This window comes from Acinonyx jubatus, chromosome D1 (assembly GCF_027475565.1).
Source record: "Acinonyx jubatus isolate Ajub_Pintada_27869175 chromosome D1, VMU_Ajub_asm_v1.0, whole genome shotgun sequence".
NCBI classification, from domain to species: Eukaryota; Metazoa; Chordata; class Mammalia; order Carnivora; family Felidae; genus Acinonyx; species Acinonyx jubatus.
In genome coordinates this window covers 26823955-26847964 of record NC_069390.1, presented here as the reverse complement: position 1 = coordinate 26847964, position 24010 = coordinate 26823955, and the positions used below count along the sequence as shown (strand labels likewise).

The window sequence follows — 24010 nt, the reverse complement described above, 5'->3', positions numbered from 1 at the left end:
AGAACTGAAGTTCTAAGAGGGAAGATGGAGGGATGAGAAGGGGGTGCTCAGGGAAGACCTGTCTAATAAAGTATCATTTGGGCAGAGACTTGGAGAAAATGAAGGGCGAACATATTTGGGTTTCTGGGGGGAAATGGTCACAGGCAGAGGGGACAGCTAGTGCAAAGGCCCTGGGCTGGGAGAATCCTGGCCAGGAGGCCAGGGTGGCTGGAGCACAGTTAACAGGAGTAGAGCAGTAGGCAATGAAGCCAGATCATATATTAGATCTTGGGCTATGGTGAGGATTTTGGATTTCACTGAGTGAGGTGGGAAGCAATGGGGTAGGGGGATGGAGGGATACTGAGCAGATGGGTGGTATCTGACATGGCTCTAGTTTGGGCTGAGTTGACAGGAGTGGAGGTGGCAAAAGGGCAAACTAAAACTTGGGCTGTTTATAAAAGGAAGAACCAATAGGGGCTGAATGTTAAGGGCAGATGATGGCAAGCCCTTCCCTTGAGGAAAGTTTCTGAATGGGCTTCCCTTTGCCCGGCTGTGGACGGTAACGCCCAAGAAGCTGCCATGGTAAAAGGAAAGGATCAGACTCCAAACCTGATCTCAGCTGAGATGCTGGTGGCTGTGCCGCTAGCCACATTTAGGAAGCCCGCAGCCCGAAGCAATTTGAAAGTGGCCACTTAAGGCAGACATACCTGAGCCCACTTCCTCCAGGGTCCCGGGGCAGCTATGTACCGGCCCTCTGACTGCTGCGGCGCCCCCAGGAGACAGACAGCTGGAAGTCCTGCTTTCTCTCCCAGCCCTGTTATGAATCTGCTCTGTGACCTTGAACCAGGCACTTTCTTTCCCACTCTGGGAAGGGAGAGGAAGGATGGAGGGAGGAAGGGAGGAAGGGAGGAAGCTGTGTCCTGAAGAAGCAAAAAGGTTGTCATTCACCATTCAGAAAGCTCAAGGAAATCAGAAATGGGAAGGGGGAGAGCCGAGTGAAACTCCATCTGTTTCCACACCACGCACTTCTGTCCCTGGATGTGGGACCGCCCACCACTGGGAGGTCCCATGGCACAGGAAGGGAGAACTAAGGAGGAGTGGGCAGTTTGATTTCTTAAATAATTGGGACAAAAGAGAGAGAGAGAGAGACAGAGAGAGACACAGAGAGAGAGAGACAGAGAGAGACACAGAGAGACAGAGAGATCAGGAGATGAATGAGATTTCTCCCCCAACACAATCTTTTCAAGCAGCTGCCAAACGGTAATGACCTAGACCAAGGCATTCCCCCGTGTCCTGCAGAGCCCTGAGATCCTGGGAGAAGCAGCCTAGGGTCACTGCAGGGCTGAGGCCACATGCCAACACAACCTCCCTTCAGCCAGAGGAGCTCTGCTTCTATCTTCCATTTTCTACACTGAGACTTCGGGGGGGGGGGGGGTGCTTTCTTTTAGGGAAGAATAACAGTTATAGATGCAGAGCATTTGGGGCCAGGCTGTAAAATACCAAGGTAGATGACAGCGTAGGGAAAGCAGGCTCCCCCTGATTGCTGCCATGCAGGACTGGTCATCTGATGTTTCAAGAGAAACCAGAAGTCCAGATTTGTGTATGATCAAGCCCACAGGCCAATCAAACCATACATGTTTGTGGGCCATGAGTTTGCACTCTCTGGCCTGGAAGGGTCCAGCTTGTAGAGAAAAGGCAGGAAGTTTGAAGGAGGAGGAAGAAGAGGAGGAGGCCAGAATCCAAAAGGTGAGCTCTTCCCCGACTTCTCCCCCAGAGCCAGCTAGACTGGGACGCCCCACTTACTCAGCTCGGAGATGCTTCCCACGCAGGTGGCCAGGAGGGACTGCTCCAGGGTCCGGAGCTCCAGCTGGGCGTACGCATCAGCTCGCTCATCGTGGCCCAGGGACCCGCCATTGTAAGGACTGAAGTACGCAGGGAGAGAGAGGACGCCTGTGGGGAAATAGGCAGACAGGTAAGTTCAGGAAGGAAGCAAAGGTCCTTCCTGGGGTTGGGGGTGGGGTGTGGGGTCAGTGGGCAAATCTCAAAGCTGCACTTGAGGATATCTGACTTCTACAAAAGCCAGAACGAGGCGGGGCCCCCTTTGTAGAGCTGGTTTCTTGGCAGTGGCCTCTACAAGCTCATGGGCCATTCGGGAATTCATTCACTCCTGTACGTCTCCATTCACTGGATATTTACAACGCCTCCCTCGGCCCAGGCATTGTGCTCCATTCAGGATGATGGGGTGACGAAGAGACCTGGCTTTGCCTTCATGGACCTCAGGGGACGTAAATGTCCACCATGCCCACCCAAAGGGTGGGATCACCACCACCGCCCCCCCCCACCCTGAGTCCTCTCACGTCCTCATACTGCCCCCTTTCCTTCTTCCTGCCAAGAAGGGGACGAGGACAAACCACGGTGTAGGAGATGCTGTCTTCTCCACTCCAAGGAGGGGAAACATCCCAGCCACTGGCCAAGTTCAATTAGTGTTTTTCATTAGCACTTCAGCACCAGAGGGGAAGAGCCGTCAAAATCAATCCCAGGGGGTAACAGTCTGTACATTTCTCCAACTCACTGTGTGGCTTCTTAGAAAGCACGAGAAAAGCACGATCAGACTGGCTTAAAATTACATGTTGGTTCTCAAGAGCATGTGGCCACAGAGATTCCCAGCCTTTGGTAACTGCTGTTCCTGTGATCAATGCATCTTTGTCCAATAGCCCCCTGCACTTTTTTTTTCTTTTTTCTTTTTTTTCAAAGAAAAATACCCACAGGACCGTAATCAGTCACTTTTGGGAATATCTCTTAAAATGCCTTGAGATAGCTGGAGAGCCCCTGGGATGTGGCCAAATCTGGGTTAGAATTCCCTGTCCCGCACATGGAAATGTAATGAGGATGGTGACTGCTATAGACAGCGAGCAGCGCGGTGAAGACGGGGCCTTGGAGCTGGGACGTTTGGGCTCCCGAATCTGGCTCTGTCACTTAACCAGCGGTGTGATCTCAGGCCACTTACTGCACTTCTCTGTGCCTCAGAGTCCTTGCGTGTTAAGCGCAGATAAGGAGAGCACCTCCCTCACTGCGTGGCTGTGAGGACTGATGAGCTATTGGATGTCATTGTTGCACCAGCGTGTGGCTCAGAGGAAATGCTCTGTTGGGGGCTGTCGCTCTCATTTTTGCTACATGCTGGGAATGTAGGCTTAATTTTCACCTTCTAATTTATTCTTTCTAGGGGCCCCTGGGTGGCTCAGTCGGTTAAGCGTCCAACTTCGGCTCAGGTCATGATCCTGCAGTCCCGTGAGTTCGAGCCCCGCGTCGGGCTCTGTGCCGACAGCCTGGACCTTGCTTCGGATTCTGTGTGTCCCTCTCTCTCTGCCCCTCCCCAGCTTGCACTCGGTCTCTCTCTCTCAAAGATAAACATTAAAAAAATTTTTTTAAATTTATTCTTTCTTTAAGGTAGGCACTGCTGTCCCCATTTTAGATATTGGGTGACTGATGTTCAGAGAGTTTGAATAACTTGTTCAACTCCGAGGCGGAGCTAGGATTTGAATCTGGATCTGACGGGCTCTCAAATGTGTACACCTAATCCCTCTCGTGAGCTCACGTCCGACGAGCGCACCACCAAGGCTCTCCCGTGGCTGCCCCGGGGTCGGTGGACTGTGCATGTGCTGATACCGCTGTATCACCACCGCCTGGTTCACCCAGGAAGCCCCCTGCTGCGTCTTGTGTGTTCCTCTCCCGTGGAGCAAACACACATGACACTCTTCCTCTGCCCGGACCCGGGCAGAGTTCTCTGACCGCTGTGCAGGTTCAGCTGACAATCAGCCCTGCCCTCCTTGCCTGCCCTTCGCCTGACCCAGCCTCCCTGCCCTCCTCTGTGCTGCCTCACTGCCCCCTTAACCCCCCTTCAGCCCTCCGGGATGGCAGCGGCCCCTCCCATCAAATCTAGTGCTGACGCAGCAACGCAGGGCATCAGAGCACTTCCTCAAAGCATGCTTCCCAGTGGGAGGATGGGGAGGGCACGACTGGGCTCCCCCTATGCCCCAGCCTTGTTCCCCAAAGCAGAAACTCTCCCTGACAGCTGAGTGCCCAAACACATTAGGGTGAGCTGGCTCTGAGCATTAAAACAAGTAAAATGAAAGGGAATCTGCACCCCTTCCAACACACACACACACACACACACACACTCTATAAGCTCTAACCCACAGACAGCCCAAACATTTGGGAGAGTTTCCACACATCTATGGGTCCTGTGCAGGCTGTGTTCCCCTCCCTTCTTCATTATTAATCTACAGAAACAACACTGGGGACATGTGGATCAAATTTACAGTGCTTAGGGCAAGGGAATAGGAAATTCAGCCGATTTGTCAAAGGATTCCCAGGGAGAAATATTATGTCAATGGATCCAGTAACACGAGCTGGCAGCTCCATTAATAACGGTTCCTATCTTCCTAGTCATCACCCAGCAGAGGGGCTTTCACTTAATATTGTGGCAAAAGTAATTATGAACCTATTATTAATCATAATAATTGATGGCATCAGAGCTTTTGCGTAGTACCTTTTGCTTTTAAGAGACGTTTAACATGGAGTAATGTATTCTTCCGGCAAGGGGGTGGGGCGGCCATTGCCAGTGAACAGCCACGTCTGACTTCCATTGAGGGCTTACTATGTGCCAGGCGCTGTGATAACCCCACCGCATGATCACACTGGATCCCCAAAACTTCATGATGTACTCTCTGCACCCATCTTACAGATGAGAAAACCGAGGCCCCCAGAAGATGTGTCCAAGAATACTGAGGGTCAGAAACAGAACTGGGGCTAGAATTTCGATCTCTTGACTCTCAAGCTACTGAAATGAAATGGCGGCCTACCTGTGGCCGCCCTGTCCTTTAAACAACCCTAGGAGATTTGTGAGAAGAGGGGTTCCATTCTGTTTGGGCCCCGGGGTCTGACAGGAGGAAAGAGAAACTAAGATCCAGAAACAGCACTTTCCTTTTAATGGGTCTCTAGGCACCTCTTGCCAAGGATCCCTGGAGGCCGCCCATGGAAGTCTACAGATAGAGGCTGTCCTCTTATTCCCTCGGATCTTTCCAGAATGCAGCTCCACCACTTGTCTTCTGCATCTGCCCTTACAAAAGCCTTTTTTATGTCAATCTGAAATTCTTATAAGCCTGCTCCTCAACAGCTCTCCGTGGAGATGGAAAATCTTTACGTTCTCTTAACACGTCAGTGCCTTCTTAGCCCCACACAAATTCCCAGCCTTATGATAGGGGCCCAGGGCAAGGTCATTCTGGAAAAAGGGATTTTAAACACACACACACACACACACACACATGCACACCCCCCCCCCCGAAACGTGTGCGCACACCTCCCCCCACCCCAACACACAGAAAGAGCATCTCTCTCTTTTTTCTGTTGGATAAAATCTTTAGAAAAGATTATTTCAGTCATGATTGAAAAGAAAGCATGTTGGAATGCTTCTCTTGTGATCAGTTCACAAGGACATCCCTGATCAATCCTGCTGAACTCTGTAAAAGTCACAAAGAAAACCCACAGGCATCAACTCAGATCATTACTGCGACATGACCTACTGAGTCGGGAGCAGCAGGAGGCAGTAAGTCTGACGGAGTTATCCTTTACCTTCTATAAAAATCAGCATTTCTGTTGAAACAGTGTTCCACTCGAGTGTACTCTGATTGTAGGTGAAGCCTCCACATTTCTCAGTCTACACACAGAACCATAATCTCCCCTCACTCGATTTTTCTCAATGTGGTTGCCCAACTCCTGAATCTCGGAACTCATTATCTCATCCCCTAAAGCTGCAGCTCCCTCCTCCACCGTCCCCTCCTGAGCACGGGGCCACATCCACCCAATTGCACAAGGACGGCCCATGAGTCATCCTTATCAAGTCTCCCTCCTCCTCCTGCACGCATACGATCAACCACAAGCCTTGCTGCTTTTACCACTTCAGCATCTCAAACATCCGCCACTGCCGGGACCCCAGTTCGGGCCACTGTCTCCCCTCACCAGATGCTACAGCAGCCTCCTCTCCTGTCTCCCCCCACCAGTCCTGTCCCATCCTTGCCGGCCCTTACTCTGGTCAGTCCTCTTCCGTGACTCCCCACTGCCCTGCAACAAGGGCATTTAAGTACCTTTCCACAGGTTAGAAGAACTTTCTTTCTCTGAAATTTAAGGATGAAAACAGTTCTGCCAGCGAACGGGGGAAATACCCAGCACCTCCCAGGAAATCAGCAGAGCTGAGAAGCCTACGCGTATCTGCTCCCTGTTTCTCTGAGCTGTTTTGTTTTGTGAGTTTGGTCACCTGGCTCTGTGCCAGCCCTGGGTTTGGAAAAGCAACACGTTTTCTTCCCAGCTGATTCTCCACCAGCGTCCAGAGAGGGCGCCCTTGAGTTACATGGGAAAACCACCGAGCAGAGGCCTGGGAACCCGGCCTTCTTGCCAGGGGTTGCCAACCAGGAATCAACCTGGGTTTCAGTTTGCAGCTTGCCAGCTCCCCCAAGCAAGCGCCACGCCAGAAGCAGATGGATTGCACACTGGGTTGACAAACCAGACTTTCAGTGCTCAGGTTTTTCAGAAGCAGGGCTTAGTCCAAAGGCCAAATCAATGGGGATTTCATTCTGTTCTCGGGGAGAGTCGGTGGCTTCTAGAGTCTTCTCCAGCCCCGGGACGCTACAGTCTGGCCTCTCTGTGTGCTCTAGCACTGAAGTGTAGCCTTCCAAACCTTCTTCCCCGCTTTCATTCTACTCTTTAACTTCTGAACTGTCAACAGTGGGAACAAACAGACCCTGTTATTATTATTTCCTATGGTTTAATTTCCCCCATAGCTCCAGTCTCCCTCCGCAGCACACACACTCAACTTTAAGGGTAAAGAAGAAGTCCTTTTTTGTGTGTGAAAACTGGATAGATTTATGGGTCAGCTTTTCTGATCGGTCATCAAAACACCATCAAGACTGTAATATAACTGTCCCCGCAACTCAACAAGCTATTACCAGTGCCCTCCCTAGACCTGTAAATGTTTTCAGGGCAGCGTGACTGCAGTGGGCTCAGGTGTCTGTGCAAGGCTGTGTGTGCAGCACCCTCTCCCACCCCCGCCCGTGACACTGCCCACTGGGCTCACTAGCAACCGGCTCAGGGAAGCTCATTTGTGAAGACGGCAGAGGCCACCGCCTGTCTCCTGTTTCTTTAAAATGAAAAGCGGGATGCAGAGGATTACTCTTTTATTGCCCTTGTGAGGAAACTTGGCAGGGTGGATTCTACTGGTTTTCTTAGGAGCTGGAAGCTTTGGGTGGGGTTCAATCCATAAGCTTCTGAAAATAAAAATTATATTGCCCCGCTGAATGGTTTCCAAACAGCGCACATAATCCAACACTTTTTTACTCTTTAAAAAGTGTTTCCATTCTCTGATCTGGAATTTTATATATAGCACATTTAATGCCCAGTGTTGGATATTAGTCATACTGAAACAAAGTGCTGAAAAGTTAAAGCATGGATAGTTTTCAGAGAGACCCAAATGGAGCGTAAGGATAGTCCATTCTAGAGAAACTTCACCGAGTGGTGTTTCTCCTGACATTCTAAGGTTGGGGGTGGGTGTTGAGGCAAGGGGAAGACGAAGGAAGTAAGAAGAAAAAACCTGGTGAACTGGCAATCATCCATGCAAAAAGGATTCATCAAGAATAACTGATAGCTCATCTAACTCTTGGCCAGGACCCATCTGAAGGTGAGACCACGATACTGTGAGGCCCAAAAGTTCAACTGAGAGAAGATGAGAGCCCGGGAGGCAGGAGCGTGGTCTGAGTTTGGGAAATGGGGTTTAACCATGGCTTAATAACGAATGGAGATGGGCTACCCCGTAGTGAGCGGTAGGTACTCTATGCCAGGAATGGGATGAACCATTCGAACCCACACGAAGACCCTCGCAGCGGTCTTCTTTCTAGTAGCTAGTAGCTAATACTATCACTTGCTCCACTTACCAATGAGGCACACTGTTGGCTGGGTCACTTGGCTAAGGTCACTAAGCTAGAAGATGACAGAGGTGGGATTCTGACCCAGCCTGTCCGACCCTGGAATCCAGAGCACCACGTACAACCACCTCTCACATGCGGCTCTCCCCGTTCAAGGCCAGGGACAGAACATTTCCTTCTCCACTCCCCAGTCCCATTAGCAGTGCACTTTCCTTTCTTCTTCAGGGTCAGGAAATTAAAAGCAAACATAATTGCGCTCTGGTTAACACCTTACTCTGGCTAAGTTATCAGAACACGACTGGCTAAAGATGGTCTTCCAGTTAAGTCAGGCCCAGGGGACTAGGAGCTCACTGTTAAACAGTAAAATCATAAGACACATTTACGACTGCCCGGGGAGCTAGGGGCCAGAGAACCAAGGGCAAGATCAAAGGCTGCTGAAGTGCAGTGTGCTCCTTGCCAGCATCCCCAGTTCTCTTTTAAAAAGATGGCAAAAAGCAAACCTCACCATGAATTCTGGGCTGGAACTCACCTCCCTTTGGAAGCTGTGACAGTCCTGGGCTGGCTGGCAGCAGACCCGCTTGGGGAGCTGGCCTTGGGGCCACCCTCTTCCCCTCCAGCTGGCAACAGCACCTGTGACCTCAGGACTGACTCACCCAATTCTCAGGGGAGCCCCCAGCAGGGTGAGGATTTACGGGGGGAGAGTGGGGCCACCAGAAAACAACAGCCCAACAAAGTAGTAGGGGGGAGCCCAGAATCTCCACGAGGGACGCTGGCTCACTGGCATTCTGGACACTTGTGTCATTAGGGTGCCTATCGGTTCTGTCACAGACCCAGGGGACACATGTTGGGAGCCCATAAAAGAACAAGCTAGTAGAGATCGTGGATTGCTGCTTAATTTTTTTAGAGTAAAAAACCTAATAAAATGCAGTCTGTTCATTGCCATTTCCCCTCTTTGCAAGAGAGTGAAATAAAGCCAGAGTAACCAAGCAGATCAATTTCAGGAAATTAAACCTAAAGGTGAACTCTGGAAAAACCAGCAATAGTCACAACACTGGGCAGCACGGAGCAGAAAACTCACAGTGACCTACTGAGCTTTTCCCGTGGAAAAACATCTCCGTGGTGTTTAGAATACTTTTTAAGAGATTCTGGGTGGCCTCTCTGCAAAGTATTGATGTAACACACCAAGAGCTTGAGTGACCAGAAAGCATGAGTCTTGGAACCGCCGCCTCTTAAAAAAAAGAAGCCACCACATGACCATGGTCCTTTGTTGAATGCCGTCCTTGGCCCACAGTGGGCGAGCACCGTAATTCCTGTGAGCCAAGGCCAGCACAGAGCCACTTTTGTATAAAGGCAACACATTCAGCACGCATGGGTGCATACACACACACGGTCATCACCCTAAAATATCAGCCTTTCCCCCAGTCAATGCACACAGCCACCGAGGTAAGAGTGGTTCTCTCTATGTTTGAATTACCATGCTTTCTGAAACTTTTTTTTACAATGATTATGATTTACTGGCTTAGTAAAATGTTATTGTTATTAGGGAAATGGGGGTAGGGAGGGAAGGATAGCCTTAGAGAATGAGGAGGGTGACCAATGTTTCTTCTGAGCAAAGGAGTATCTCTAACTTCAAATGTGGCAGAAAATTAGTTATCGGAAATTAAATTTTTATATAAGAAAACAAGTGAATGTTAAAAAGGAAACTACTATAATTGAGTTATCTATAAAGAGCCTGGAATGGGGGCCATCTAATATAAAAGATAGTTATTTATGCATGGGAGACTTTTAGATGACTTTTTTCTCCATTATTCTTCATACTTTTTTTCCTACTGATTAAATAATTACTACCTATATTTTTAATAAAAACAAAACCATTATGAAACCATTGTGAGCTCATGGAGGCAAAAAAAAAAAAGGTAAATAAAAGGAAAACCTGGCTGTTTTATAGAAATATTACCACACACACACACACACACACACACACACACACACACACACAAAGGTAAGAGGAAAGGACATTCTTTTTGGAAGAAATCCAGGCAGAAACAGTTCTACATTGCTAATGCGGTGGTAAGATTTTGTCTGCGTGCCTCATTCCAAGAATTTGCCCCTCTGAGAACCAGCACCTTCACCTGGTGGTGACTCCAGGTGACTCAGGGGCTGCATCACCAGTGGCACTTCCTGGAGGATCCTGCCAGACACTCAGCCCAGCTGTGTACCTACCTCACTGAGCCTGTGTGATCACGATGCAGCCACATGGTGGCCTAGACCTCCCTCCAGCAGCCGCTGTGACAGGTGCAGGCTGCAATACGCTGGCACCTGAGGACGGGGACAGCCAGGGAAATCTTTACACCACACGACCAGAGTCACTAACCCAGAAAAGGAGTCTTGGGCTGCTGGTGCTGGCCTGGGGGTACCGGTGGGCACAGGGGTGGGAGAAGAGGCAAACCCTGGACAGGTGTGGTTCCTGAGCCACATCTCCTGTTAGAGACCAGTGCTGCCAGTAGGAAAAAGAGGGGAGCAGAGAAGTCTCCAGGCATCAGCCCAGAGGGGAGGAGAGGGATAAATGAGCCAAGCACCCAAAACGTGCACAACTCACCCCTTGGGGGTTAAAAAAGAGGCAAATATCACAAGGTCCCGGGCAGACGGCCAAGGCATTTATTAACAGATCATGAGTACATTAGTCAGAAATTTACTATGCTCGAGTTCTTCTAACAAATCTAACCTGCTTTAGTTGGCTTTGGGTCCCATTCCAAAGGGTTTTGACTATTGGACTCTCTAGATGATTTAATAGCATGAGTCAGAGAGAAGAGGGTTTAAAACCCAGCTCTGAATCTTATTAGCTGTGTGACCTTGGACTAGTTGCCTAACATCTCTGAGCCTCAATCTGCTCATCTGTGTAAAAGGCTCCTAGCTCTCAGGATTGAGGATTAAAAGAGGTTAAGTGAGCACTTAGCAAAATGCCTGACATATAGTAAGCATGTAGTAAATGGGAATATTCTTATAAATGGCTTCACTGATTCCCCGGGCCAATGGTTTTGGAATGAAGCCATCAGATACCATATAAAAGTACTTACCACCATTAGGAGGAAGGGATGAACCCAAAGCCAATCTATCCCATTATTTTCCTAAAGACCACTGTGGTCTACACTGATAAAGAATCATGCTTTACTCACCAGAGAGGGGTTATTTATTCTGCATTCATTCACTCATTTATGCAACAGCTATTTATAGATGACCTAATCATGTGCGGAAGTAGCTATGCTCTGGGGATAGAAAAGTGAACAGACAAGTTCCCTACCCTCTTGATGTTTGTAGCCTAGGGAAGGAGGGTAGATGGTACAACAGCCAAGTCAAGATTGTGTGAAAAGGGCTAGAGACAGCACAAAGAGCCCAGAGGAGGGGTGTCCAAGCCAGACTATCCAGGCCTAGTGGTCCAGGAAGGCTTCCTGGAGGAAGGGACATCTCAGCTGATGATGAGTAAATACCAGTCTCACGAAGGGGTTAGATGGGTCTTCCAAGGGAGAGGAAAGATTTAGAAAGGTTCAGGAACAATGATAGTTTAGGGAGAGGCCCTATGGGAACTTGTCATGAAGCTGTGTTTGTACAGTAAACACTTTATTTGTACTAGATGGTGTTTATTTGGAGCAGCCTGGGTGGTGGCTAACAGACCATTGCCCTCTCTCCACCCACCCTTGGAGCCAGTACTAATCCAAGGGTTAGCAAACTTTTCCTGTAAAGAGTCAGAGAGTAAATATTTTTGGCTTTGCAGGTCTCTGTCACAACTACTCAACTTGGCCCGTGTAATGTGCACATGCAACATGTAAACAAATGCTCATAGCCGTGTTCCATGTATGCAAGTATCAACATGGATTCGCATTTCACCTTCACATGTCACGAAACAGTCGTCTTTTAATGAACGTTTTCAACCATATAAAATGTAAAATTCATTCTTCGCTTGTGGGTCATAGAAAAACACGTGTCAGTGAAATTTGGCCCCAGGGCCATGCCTGCTGACCCTGGTACTAATCCAGAGCACCTTGGAGGGACTGAGAGGGGTAGTGCAGCGATGGGCAGAATGTGACAGGCCTCAGGGAGGGGCCAGGGTGGAGGGCACCAGTCACAAGGCTCTAACAGACCAGGCTCTGTCCTCAGGGCAATACGGACCCACGGAAGGGGCCTAAGCCCTTGAGTGACAGGGTCCCATGCACATTCGACAGAGAATCAGGCAGCAGCGTGTGAACAGATGGGAGGTAGCATTAGACTAGGATCCACACTGCTGGCCCACTTCCCTGGGACTGCACAATCCAAAATCCACCCAGCCTGCTGCCTGGGCTCTCTTACCTCCATAAAGCTGGGCATTTCTTTAAACTTTTGCATGAAACACTTGAATATCAAAGACAGAGGTAGCAGATCCTATTTCTAGAACTAAAATTCAGCAAGGTATCATTTTTAAGCCCAAATAAATGAAAACTGTATTTGACTACCTTTAAAATTGGTGATGTTCCTACATCACTTTTTTTTTTTTAATGTTTATTTTTTTGACAGAGAGAGAGAAAGAGAGTGAGTGGGGAGGGGCAGAGAGTGAGGGAGACACAGAATCCGAAGCAGGCTCCAGGCTCTGAGCTGTCAGCACAGAGCCCGACATGGGGCTCAGACCTACCAACCATGAGATCACGATCTGAGCCAAAGTCAGATGCTCAACTGACTGAGCCACCCACGTACCCCACTAGGTCACTTTTAAGTAGTTGGCAACTTTCAATATACCCGGCTCAAAAAAGTAACTCACAAAGAACGGGAGTATTTTTATAACACAGGCCTTGAAATCCGGGCCAGGACAAAGACACCCCAATGCTAAGTGTGCAGGGGACACCAGAGCCCAGAGGCAGTGGTGTCCCCTTCATGACTCATACGGGATGCACACACACATACCCACCCCCCACACATGGAGAAGCGGCTGCTTGCAAGCAGTTACGTCCTGGTGACAGAGAACACATTCCCTAAGGCCCTCGGATGCTCTGTGTCAAGATTAAGTGCTGGCTTCAAATTTGGAGTATCTGAGGGGGCTACAGAAATTTTAGCATTGTGCTATTCCCGTGACTCATTTGCTTATGCAAATGTCCCTTATAGGCCAATTAATTACCCTCAGCTTGGCACTAGGAATACAGAGGTGCATAGACCCAGGATCCTGCCCTAGAGGAGAGGAAAGACATGTAGACAAATACTTAAAATGCAGCATAATACATGCAAGAGGAGGGGGCTGGAGTCAGTAATAGGAATTTGGACAGAATCTGGAGAGAGGGCTTTTGCTATGTGCTGTCATGAGCTATGGCGGGGGAGGGGAAATAACAAGATGTTTCAGAAAGCCCCCACTCACTCCAAGAACCCCGAAGGGATTGTATAGACTTTATGAGAAGCAAACAGTCCCTGGTCAATATGGCTGAATAACATCGCATGTCACCAGAGTGGGTTGAAGAGGGTGGAGAGGAGGTAGCCGGAGGAAAGCTCATTTATAGACAGGAGGTCCCTGCAGAATGCTCATTTCTGAGCTGAGGACACCCCAAATTTCACTGTGTCACTCTTGAGGGACTTGATCTTGAAGGACCTGGTCTTGAAGGACCCCATGATCTTTCCCCACTAAGATGTATGAAAACAGTCACTGGATGCTTGAAATTGTGCTGATGCTCTCAGTGACCTATCCAATGCCATTCCTTCCTTCTATCAGAACCCCTAAACTATTCTGTCTGGAATAGTTATGTACTATGAGCCCTGGGGGACACTTTCCTTGGCCTCCCTATACCTACGCGACACGGTTTTGGACAATGAGACATACAGTCAAGACTTCAGGGGTTCTCGAAGATGTTGCTTTCCCTGATCTAAGAGGATACAGGCCACCCAGCCAGCTGGCAGAACTTTTGCTTTTCTTACTGGCTCTGGTGTAACACGGTATCTGAGGAAGGTGCAGCGGCAGCCATTGTGCAACCAGGAGGCAGGCCGCCTGCGGCAAACGCTGGAGCACCGTCCAGTCCCCATGGTCCTGCGGTGGAGGGGGTGGACCTGAGTGAAGGGACAAGAGCAGGGTGAGAGCCAACATGTTAAGGACGGCAGAGCAGGGAGCAGAAAGGGCCTGGGTCTCAGACAGCCTCACCAGGCAGCTGACCACCACCAGGAACTGCCAGTCTTGGAATGTTCTACAAGAGAAAAATATCCCCCTCTTGGTTTTTCTAGGGCTGTCCTCCCAAAGTACCACAGACTGGGGGGCTTGCACGACAGAAGGTTATAGTCTCACGATCCTGGAGGCTGCAGGTCCAAGTTCAGGCGCTGGCAGGGCTGTTTTCTCCTGAGGCCTCTCGCCTTGTCTTACAGATGACCTTGCTCTGTGTGTGTCTGTGTCCTGATCTCTTCTTATAAGGACACCACTCATACCAGATTAGGGCCCACTCCTATCATCTCATTTTACCTTAATTACCTGCTTAAAGGCTCTACCTCCAAATACGGTCACGTGCGGGGGTTCTGGGGATTAGGACATATGAATTTGGGGGTGGGGGACACAATCCAGACTATAACCGTCATGTTTCCTGTGACTTGCAGACGTAGTGATTTCTCTAACACAAGAGGATTTCTGTAAAGTATGTTTCCAAAAATATTTTTAAGCCATAGAACCAGTTGTTCAAATGCAATCATATGGAAAATCCGACAATGAAGCCATCTCTCCCATTTTCCAGGGCCCCCATGCCTCAGTGGAGGCCCCATGACTTCTTAGAGCCGGCTGTCCATTCCGGCTGGCTGTGGAAATGCTCGTCAGACTCCACCGAGAGCAGAGTGGTTGTGGTCCACAAGGCCGAGTTCCCTACGGGCTTAGGCTGGCAACTCCAGCCCTCATTTAGCTCAGACCTAGGGGCTGGAAAGCTCCCTTCATGGGGGACCTTCTTGGCAGACCATTCGGCTGCCACCAGGTGAGTATCTGTGAAATGGCACTCACAGTGTATTTAATTTAAGAAACCCAAGGAAGCAAAAAGAGGAAAATAAACATCGCTGTAACTTTACCACATGGAGATAATCACCATCAACATTATGGTCTTATATCCTTCAGGCTTTTGAATATGCACCTAATGCCTCTGAGTGTACATCTATACTTTTAATTTTTCAAAAGGAACCCTACCATACACTTTAATGACTTCCTTTTCCACTTAATATTTCATGGACATTCTCCATGGCCCTAAATCATGTTTCTAAATGTTTATTTTTGAGAGAGAGAGAGAGAGAGAGAGAGAGAGAGACTGAGTGCGAGTGGGGGAAGGGCAGAGAGAGAGAGGGAGACACGGAATCTGAAGCAGGATCCAGGCTCCCAACTGTCAGCACAGAGCCCGACGCGGGGCTCGAACTCATGAACTATGAGATCATGACCTGAGCCGAAACTGGACGCTTAACTGACTGAGCCACCCAGGTGCCCCGATCATGTTTCTCATCATTGTTTTCAACAGCCACAGCACACGCCATTCTAGAGGTCCATAATTTGGGGCAAGTCAGGAGGGACCCCTTTAATATGACTTCAGAGTGGGCAGAGTGTCCCCTGAGTCACTTTAAACCCCGGCACTCTAGCACAGAGAAGAGCCCTCAGGGCTCCACCTGAGAGCTGAGGAACTTCCCTTCCCACCTGGCACCTGTTAGAGAGGTGACCTTATTAACAGACCCTCCTAACAGACATCAGCACCCTCCACCTCTTCCTTAACTTGAAAACCAGGTCTCACCAAAAGGGAATTAAAGCTCCAGGAAGATGGGGGATTTCCTCACACGTGTTTTTGGGTGAGAGACTCTCACTCCCTGAGGCCTCGGAGGCCTGGCTATGGGGCTGTCTTCCAGGGAGGAGCGCTGGGGCCTCTGGCCCGCTGACACCTAGTCCTGGACTTGCACACAGGCCCACTCTCAAAGGGGTCCTCTTCTCCCACTGGGGGACCCAGGACTCTCAGTGCTTTCCGTGCAGAACCCACCTGGGAAGGGCTCTTGCTACGCCGCAGGTTCAGGGGAAAGACAGCTTGCCACATGCTCCCCCGGGAAGGAGGCCTCTCCCTGGGGAGCTCCTGTCCCGCTGCCTTGGGGACAGCAGCTCCGCCTGTCTGCCGGGCTGTATGTGACGACCCTATGCGCTTCAACTGCAACTTTGGGCTTTGGCCGGAGTCCCTCACTGTTTGTTTTACAAACTCCTACTTACAGTCTCAAATTAGGCTCATTAAAAAGCCAGCTCCCCATGGGGCTATAAACGTCACAGGGACAAGCGCGGAGTGAGTTTACAAGGCTGGCATGTGATCTGCCCACCAAGACGGCCCGTGGACCCAGTGGAAATAGTGAATCAGTCTTTTTGGGCAAAACCCCTTCCCCAGGGCCCTCCCCGACCCAAGATGTGCTGGCTACTGGCCAGAGAAGAGGCAGCACGGGGAAGTCCTCTCGAGACAGCTGGGCCGGCTCTTTCTTGGATTTGAGCAGCACTGAAAGGAGGGGGGTGCCCACCGCCACTCCCCGCCCCTCTGCTAACTCAGCCTTTCCTCACTTCCTCACGTGCAGCGCCCCAGCTCTGCTTACACTGCCCCCCACCACCATGATCGGAGCAGAGGCCTCCGCCCACACAGCCCCCACGTTCTCGCTCATGCCCGAGCAGATGAGCCTTCTCTCTCCCCCGGGGAGTTTCTCCTGCCCCCATCCGAGTGCCATCATCTTCACTTCGCAGCCTCTGCCCGGGGCAGGGGTCACAACCAGTGGGCAGTGGGTCTGGGTGAGGGGAGGGCAGAGAAAGGGTATCCTGTTCCCCGGCATCGGGCCCATTCTCCAATCATTAACCAGTCGGCATGTCCCCAAACTACACTGAGGCTGAATGAAGCAATCTGTCACCCTGGAGATCTCACCATCCACCCCCCCAAGCCACCTGCCAGATGGCCAAGGTGAGAAAGAATCAAAGTCTTTTGAACTCCTTGACGAAGTTTCAGGAGATACTCTGTCCCAGGGCTTTACGAAAAGCACACACAAATGACATTTCTCCTACCCTCGCCCCGCCCCCCAAACAAACCAGAGCACATCACATACATATTTATAGAGCCAAGGCTGAAAGGGACTACAGAAACCACATAGCCTCCAAGCCCATTCGTGTTTCCCCACGGTGCAGGCTCAACGTGTGGCCGCCACGCTATCTATACTCACCCCCTGTGCCCCACTGCGGCCCAGGACCTGCAGCTCCAGCTGATCAGGGCTCTGATGTTCGACACGCCCAGCCAATATGCCAAGTGGCTGTCTAAGGGCACTGTCTGAGGGGCCACAGACTCGCTTCCTCCTAAGAGAGCTCATGTGCAGCTCCAACAGCTAGAAAGTTCTTACTTAATCTGATTCCATCTTGTAGCAGCTTCTATAGACCCGGTCCTGTGTCCACACCAGTAAACCCCCTTCCCGTGGTGGGGCCCTTCCCTCTACCCCAAGTTCCTCATGTGCTGTGGTGCCATTCCTCCCAAATCTGGGAGCCCAGGATTCCTGCACAACTCTGGGGTGTGTTGTGTGTGTGTGTGTCTATCCAGACTGGTTCAGAGTCTAAAATGCTCATGACTGCAGCCTCAACATTGGCGGCTTCCCCCATCTGTGTCCATCTTCTTTCTCCCCAGCGACTGGCCACCACCTGCCCAGAGCCTCCCCTGACCACAGTGTAGTGGTTATGAGCCCAGCTTACGAGTCAGGCAGGCCCTGCCTCAAGTCTTGCCGCTGACTTGCCATCTGGCCTCAGACCAGCAACACCTCCTCTGAGCCTGTTTCCCTGTCTGAAATGGGGCTAACGCTCACTCTCAGAAAGCAAGAGGGAGGATCAGCGGAGACCACATGAATGTGGGCTCAGGGCGATGCCAGGCACAGAGTGGGCACACAGCGGACGGAGGCTGTCCTTGTCCATGCCGCCACCCTCGTCGGCTCACTGTGACTGCCACTGGACTCTGCTGAACTCTGCTCCTCTGCCGAGTCCTCTGGCTGGACACGGGAGTGGTTACGAAGGGCAGAAGGCTATTATTTTTCGCCTTCCTCCTTCCCTCTGTCTGCCATCCCTGTAGTTCCAAGAACATGGAAGATGCTTAGCAAGTTGAAAAACCCATGTTCAGGGAACCTGGATTGGACACTTGCACTATTAAAGCAAACCAAAATAACGGCTTTGGCTTCAGATGACGTTAAAGGAAAGAAAAAAACCGTATCTGTGACGTCAGTCTCCTCCAATAGCATGTCCGGGAGGGCAGACGTCAGAGGGCAAGGGCCTGTTGGGTGCTGACCGCTCTGCCACAGACATTACAGCAGAAAGGAAGGAGAGAGGGTGTGTTAGCATGACCGCCAACCTCAGCCCTCCCCAGCCATGATCCTCATCCAAAAGCTGGGGGGGGGGGGGGGGGGCGGGGGAAGGGCACTGAAATGGTCTGCAAGGCCCTGCCACCAACTGTTATGCTCTAGTCCACTGCTGGTAAACAGCAGCTTTGCAGACTTGAGCCCACCCTCTTTGCCCCCAGTTCTCCTACTCTTTTACCTTAAAAAGAAACAGAGGGAGGGAGAGAGAGACAAAAGGAGGGAAGAAGGGAGAAAGGGAAAGAAAGTGTTTATCTGAAAAATAAATACAAGGGCTCCACGGCTGCTTTGAACTTAGAACCTTCGTGACATTTCCATTAACTACAAGTTTTAGAAAAAGCCACTGCCTATTTGACTCTCAGTTCTTCAAATAAACATTGGAAACAGCTTGGCAGGATGAGCCCTCTCCCTGCCCCATCCCCCCAGGACCTCAGTCTCTCCAGGAAGAGGTGGTTTTAATAGAGGGGCTCTCCTGCTGGGATGGAAAAGTAAAAAGGCAGCTCCCCTTACAGGGATGACAGCCGGCCTCCTTGGGGAGCGGTTAAGAGTTGTAGTTTGGAGGAGGAGTTGGAGAAGGAGCACGGGGTCAGAACGAAATGTCCCACGGAACTGGAGATTTAACGGTGTTCCCAGTTTACCATTAAGAACATGACGCTGTAAGATGTTAAGCAACTTGCCCGCGATCACACAGCTCGGAAGACCTCACATGCTTCCCTTCCATTCCAGGAAATCCGGGCCGGCCTTTACAAGTCAAAATCCATTGTTTTTGTTAAATTGAGATACAAGGCCCCCCCCCCCCCTCGTAAAATTCATCCCTTAGAAGGGTACAATTCAGTGGTTTTTAGTACATTCACAGAGTTGTGAAAACATACCATGATTTAATTCCAGAGCATTTTTCATCACCCCAAAAGACACCCTGCACCCATTCATGGCCACACCTCACTGTCCATCTCCACCACCACCCCAACCCTACTTCCTGTCTCTGTGAATTCACCTATCTTGGAGTCACACAAGCAGCAGTCTTTAGTGTCTGGCTTCTTTTACATGGCTTAATGCTTTTAAGGTTCATCCACACTATAGCACGCACAATACTTGACTCCTTTCTGTGGCCCTACGATCTGATCTTCGGTTGTCTGGATAAACCACTTCTCGTGTACCTATTCATTTGCTGATGGACATTGGGTTTGTTTCTGCTTTGGGGTAATTATGGATAATGCTGCTGTGAACATTCACATACGAGTTTTTGTGAGGACATATATTTTCGTTTCTCTTAAGAGTCTCTCTAGGAGTGAAATTGCTGGGCCTTACGGCAATCCTATGTTTAACTCTTCAAGGAACTGTCAAACTGTCTTCCACAGTGACTGTGGGATCATTTTGTGTTCCCACCAGTGGTCTGTGAAGGTTCCAGTTTCTCTCCATCCTCACCAACACTTGTGACTGTCTGTCTTTTTGGTTAGAACCATCCTAGGGGGTATGAAGCTGTATCTCATTACGTGACTTTTTTTTAAAAGTCTTGCCACTTATTCTTTGGCAATGATTCAATGCTAGGATGGGCTTCCTTAGAGGGAGTGTCCCCACAGAAGACGTGGATGAAGCACATAAAAAAATAAGACAAACATATTTAACAAGAAAATCAGTCCTAGATGAGGATGGTCCTAAGAATGAAGCTCCCTCACTAGCTTTACATTAAGTTACTTTTATTATAATAACAATTAATGCCTGTTTACTGCATTGAAGTACAGAAAATACAGTTCAGTAGAAGGTAAAAAATAAGAATCACCCATCATGTCATTACTTAAAGAAGTATTGACATAGTTTTTAACCTTACGGTGTTGTATCATTTCACTTATTACATGGTAAAGCATTTTCTTATGCCATTGAATATCTTTGAAACAAGCCTTTAAATGTGTACACAGCCATGGTCCCCTGTTGTGGTCTGCATTAGCCTTCGTTCTTTGGTCTCCTAAAAGTGCTCACTTTCTTCTGAAACTAACCATCATGTAGTTCCCAGCACCAGGGCTGTGGTGGAATATACCTTCCTACCGGGAGGGTGGAGGGGTGGACATTTGCACAGCAGCCCCTGGAGAGCCTGTAGGATGGACAGACAGGCATGTGTATAGGTGTGCGTGGACACACACACACACACACACACACTCTTTACACTTTTCTGGGATGGTCATTCTGATCAGAGAAAGCAGAGAGGGTGGGCCCATGAACTTGGGACAACACAGTCCACTCCTGCACTGAAAACGAGTGAATTCACAGAGCATACTGAAGGGCAGCACAGCCCAATAAAGAGAATTTGAGGGCCATGCTGAGGTTTGAATGCCAGGTTAGTCCCTTACCCAGGGATGCTGGGCATATCCTTAGCCTTTCTAGCAGTAAAACGGGGCCAACAATATCTAAAGTACCTTGCAGGGTGCTGTGAGGGTCCAGTGAGAGCCTAGGGCAGTGCCTGGAACACAGAATGGGCTAAAATCTGCTCCGGGGTAAGCAGAGAAGGCCCCAATAAGTTAGTAATGGGGAAGCCAGCCCCCTGAGGAACCCTGAATGAGCAGCCCCTCCCTAAAGCATCTGTGGCCATATATTTGCCTGTTTACAGAACCACCCCCCAAAGCAGAGGCCACAGGACTCTGAGTGGTGTCCATGTAAAGTTGCTGATTCGGCAAGAGGCTTAGACTGCCTCTGCCAGCCCCTTCCTTCTTATTTCATCCCAGAACTTTAGTATAGATGTGGCTGCTCTTTTCCCAGTTTCTGAAAATCTTCTCTCGAAAGGAATGCCCCGCTCGGCCCAGGAGCAATGAGCAGATGCCACGCCCAGCTCCAGGATTCTGAGGCCAGTCTCTAATAAAAGGACCCGTTGTCCCACGGGAGAAACAGCAGGTTCTGGGAATGGAGCAACAGTACAAAGGACGAGCTTGGAGCATGTGATAGCACCAGAAAGTAAGAGAGTGGTCACAAAGAGCATGATAGGGCGTGTCAAAGTGACGCGGGAGCCAACTAAAAGAGCTCCCAAAGGCCCAAGCTTGAACACTTTGAGCAATCAAAAAATAACATAGTATTTGATTATAATCCAAAGTATAAAACAAATATCCATGTATCCATGATTAATAATGATGAATGACTGGGAAAATAGATAAATCTTTCGTACAAAATAATTCCAACTAATGTATGAGATGCAGCCCCCTCAAGGAAGAGAGGCATGAATTCATTCCCTTTAAGTGTGGGCTGGGCGTGGTGAATTCCTTCTGGGGAGGACAGTATGGGGAGGCCTGGCGGAAGAGAAACAGCTTTCCAGTAGAGAAACCTGATGAACATTGTCTCAGCCAGGTGGGCGGGGTTAACGTCATGTTGACAGCATGTGATAAGCTGGGTACTTTACCTCTGTGACCTTCTGCCCCCCCAGACCTACAATGCCAACCGAATCAGGAGAAACACCGGAGACAAACCCAAATTGAAGGATATTCCACAAAAGACACAACTAGTACTTCTGTAAACTGTTAAGCTCACCAAGAACAAGGAGAGTCTAGGAAACTAAGAGGAATCTTGAGGAGACATGATAACTTTAAATACAATACGGGATTCTGTAACAGAAGAAGAACATGAGGTAAAAACTAAGGAAATTCTATTGGAGTACGGACTTTAGTCAACAACAATGTATCCATATACCTTTATTCATTGTGACAAATGTACAATGCGACAAATCTAAGATGATAATAAGAGAAATCAGGGCATTTGGGAACTTGCTGTAATATTCTTGTAACTTTTCTGTAAAGCTAAAACTATTCTAAAAAAGTTTGTTAACGTTTATTTATTTTTTGAGAGACAGAGACAGAGCGTGAGTGGGGGATTGGCAGAGAGAGAGGGAGCCGAAGCAGGCTCCAGGCTTTGAGCTGTCAGCATACAGCCTGGGGCCTGAACCCACAAGCTGTGAGATCATGATCTGAGCCGAAGTTGGACGCTTGACTGAGCCACCCAGGCGCCCCTAGCTAAAACTATTCTAAAGTAAAAAGTTTATGAAATGTTATTAAATAAGGAAATTCTTAAAAAAAAAAAAAAAAAAAAGGAATGTGCCAGAAACAACATCATGTGTGCTTCCTTCATTCTCAGTAACGTGACCTGTCCTGTAATCTCTAAAATCTGTCTAAAATCTGCAGACACTTATCTCATACAGCATTCGCAATACTTGATTGCATAGTATCTATTGATTTGTATATCCATTCATAAAACATTTTTATTGAGCCCTCACTTGGGGCCAGGCACTGTGTTCGGCCCAAAAGATGGAATGGTGGAGAAAACAGGTGTTTTTCCCTTTTCCCTGTGCTGGGGGGAACCTTCCCGTGAGGGAGGTGCCCTGTGGAACTGGCGTGGTCCTTCCAGACTAGGGAGGCAGCTGATGTTTGCTGGGCGATCACTCGATCCATCCCAGTGACTTCATGCATTCGGTTAGCAGTTGCCCTTGTGCTGTTAGGCATTTAAGGAGGCTGGTGTCCTCCTTAATTATTTAAAAATTAGAAAGACACAATAAAGAAAAAGGACGTTTCGTTGACTTTTACCTTCTAGAGATAACTTATTGATATGGTGTATACTTTTTCTTCAAATAGTTTTTTGTATATATGAACATATCAATATTTTTTTTCACAAATAGGTGAAAAATAATGTCATTATGATCCTAACACTAAATCCTGTATTTTGCGGACATTTTTCAGCTCATTATGTTTCATTTATACATATACACATGTATATACGTATACATATATATTACACATATAGACATACATTTTTTTTAAGATCTGCACAGTTGTCTGCTTCAGTTGCCCCCCCAAATTTGCACTGTGTCTGCAGCTGGCCCCCCAGGTTCCCTCAGCTTTCTACTGGCTCAGTAAAGGGATTTCCCCTTTTCTTGGCTCCTCCCCAGCTGGTGTGGGGGCAGAGGGGGTGGGGTGGGGAGCGGCTCCTGGGAGGAGGTGCCCAAAGCAGGTCTTGAGTCAGGCAGAGGAGCTTCCGGAGTGAAATCATGCTGCAGAGCTATTTGTGGACTCTGCTGCAGGGCCCGCTGAGCACTGACTCAGTGAGGTAGGGGGGGGAAGGATGGGGGCTCCCCCCCTCAAGCAGGAACTGGTAACAGCTGATGAGAACTCCCAGGCCTGCCTAGAGCAGAGGCTCTACCCAGAACACCAGAACCACAGTGAATTACCCAGGGCTTCCCATCAAGGGAAATTCCTGAGTTACTTTCACTGATAACAAGACAACTACTTACGCCCAGGGTGAGGCCGAGGCTGAGCCAGGAAGGCGCCAGGGCTGGATCCACCCCGCAGAGGGGAGATGCAATTTTCTGCTGTGCATCGGGGTGCCAGCATCACAGGAATACCTGCCATGTCAGCTCTGGCTCTGCTTCTCATAAAACAAGGCCAAGGTGCCTTGCATGAAATGGTTTCCTCATGAAAACGTATGGCTAGCTGGCAGTGCTGAGGACTGGGGACATTCAGGTGCCTAATGAGGCACCTAGGCTACAGGGTAATGCTACCTGCTCCCGACAGCCTTAGGGACCTCTGGGAATCCTGGCTCGGGCAGGGAAGAGCGCCCTTTGAATTCTCCTGAAGCACTGATACAGAGACTGCTGTCTGTGTTCGTTTGCTTAGATGTTTAGTGTCTGATGCTCCCCTCCAAGATGCAAACTCCTTCTGGCAGGGGTTGCC

General features: G+C 49.3%; 1 protein-coding gene across 2 annotated transcripts in view; it reads right to left on the bottom strand.

The window, feature by feature from the left end:
- ABTB2 (ankyrin repeat and BTB domain containing 2) overlaps positions 1–24010 on the bottom strand; it is a 172699-nt gene that overhangs the window by 43629 nt on the left and 105060 nt on the right. Inside the window, exons 1-2 of one of the 2 annotated variants that reach the window (XM_027072914.2) lie at positions 5611–9559; positions 1783–1929 (exon numbers count right to left, since the gene is read on the bottom strand). In XM_027072914.2, the coding sequence (XP_026928715.1) occupies positions 1783–1929; positions 5611–5629 (166 nt within the window). In that variant the 5' untranslated portion in view covers positions 5630–9559. Of the gene's footprint in view, positions 1–1782; positions 1930–5610; positions 9560–24010 lie in introns of those variants that run through there. The other variant, XM_027072913.2, reaches the window with a different exon arrangement.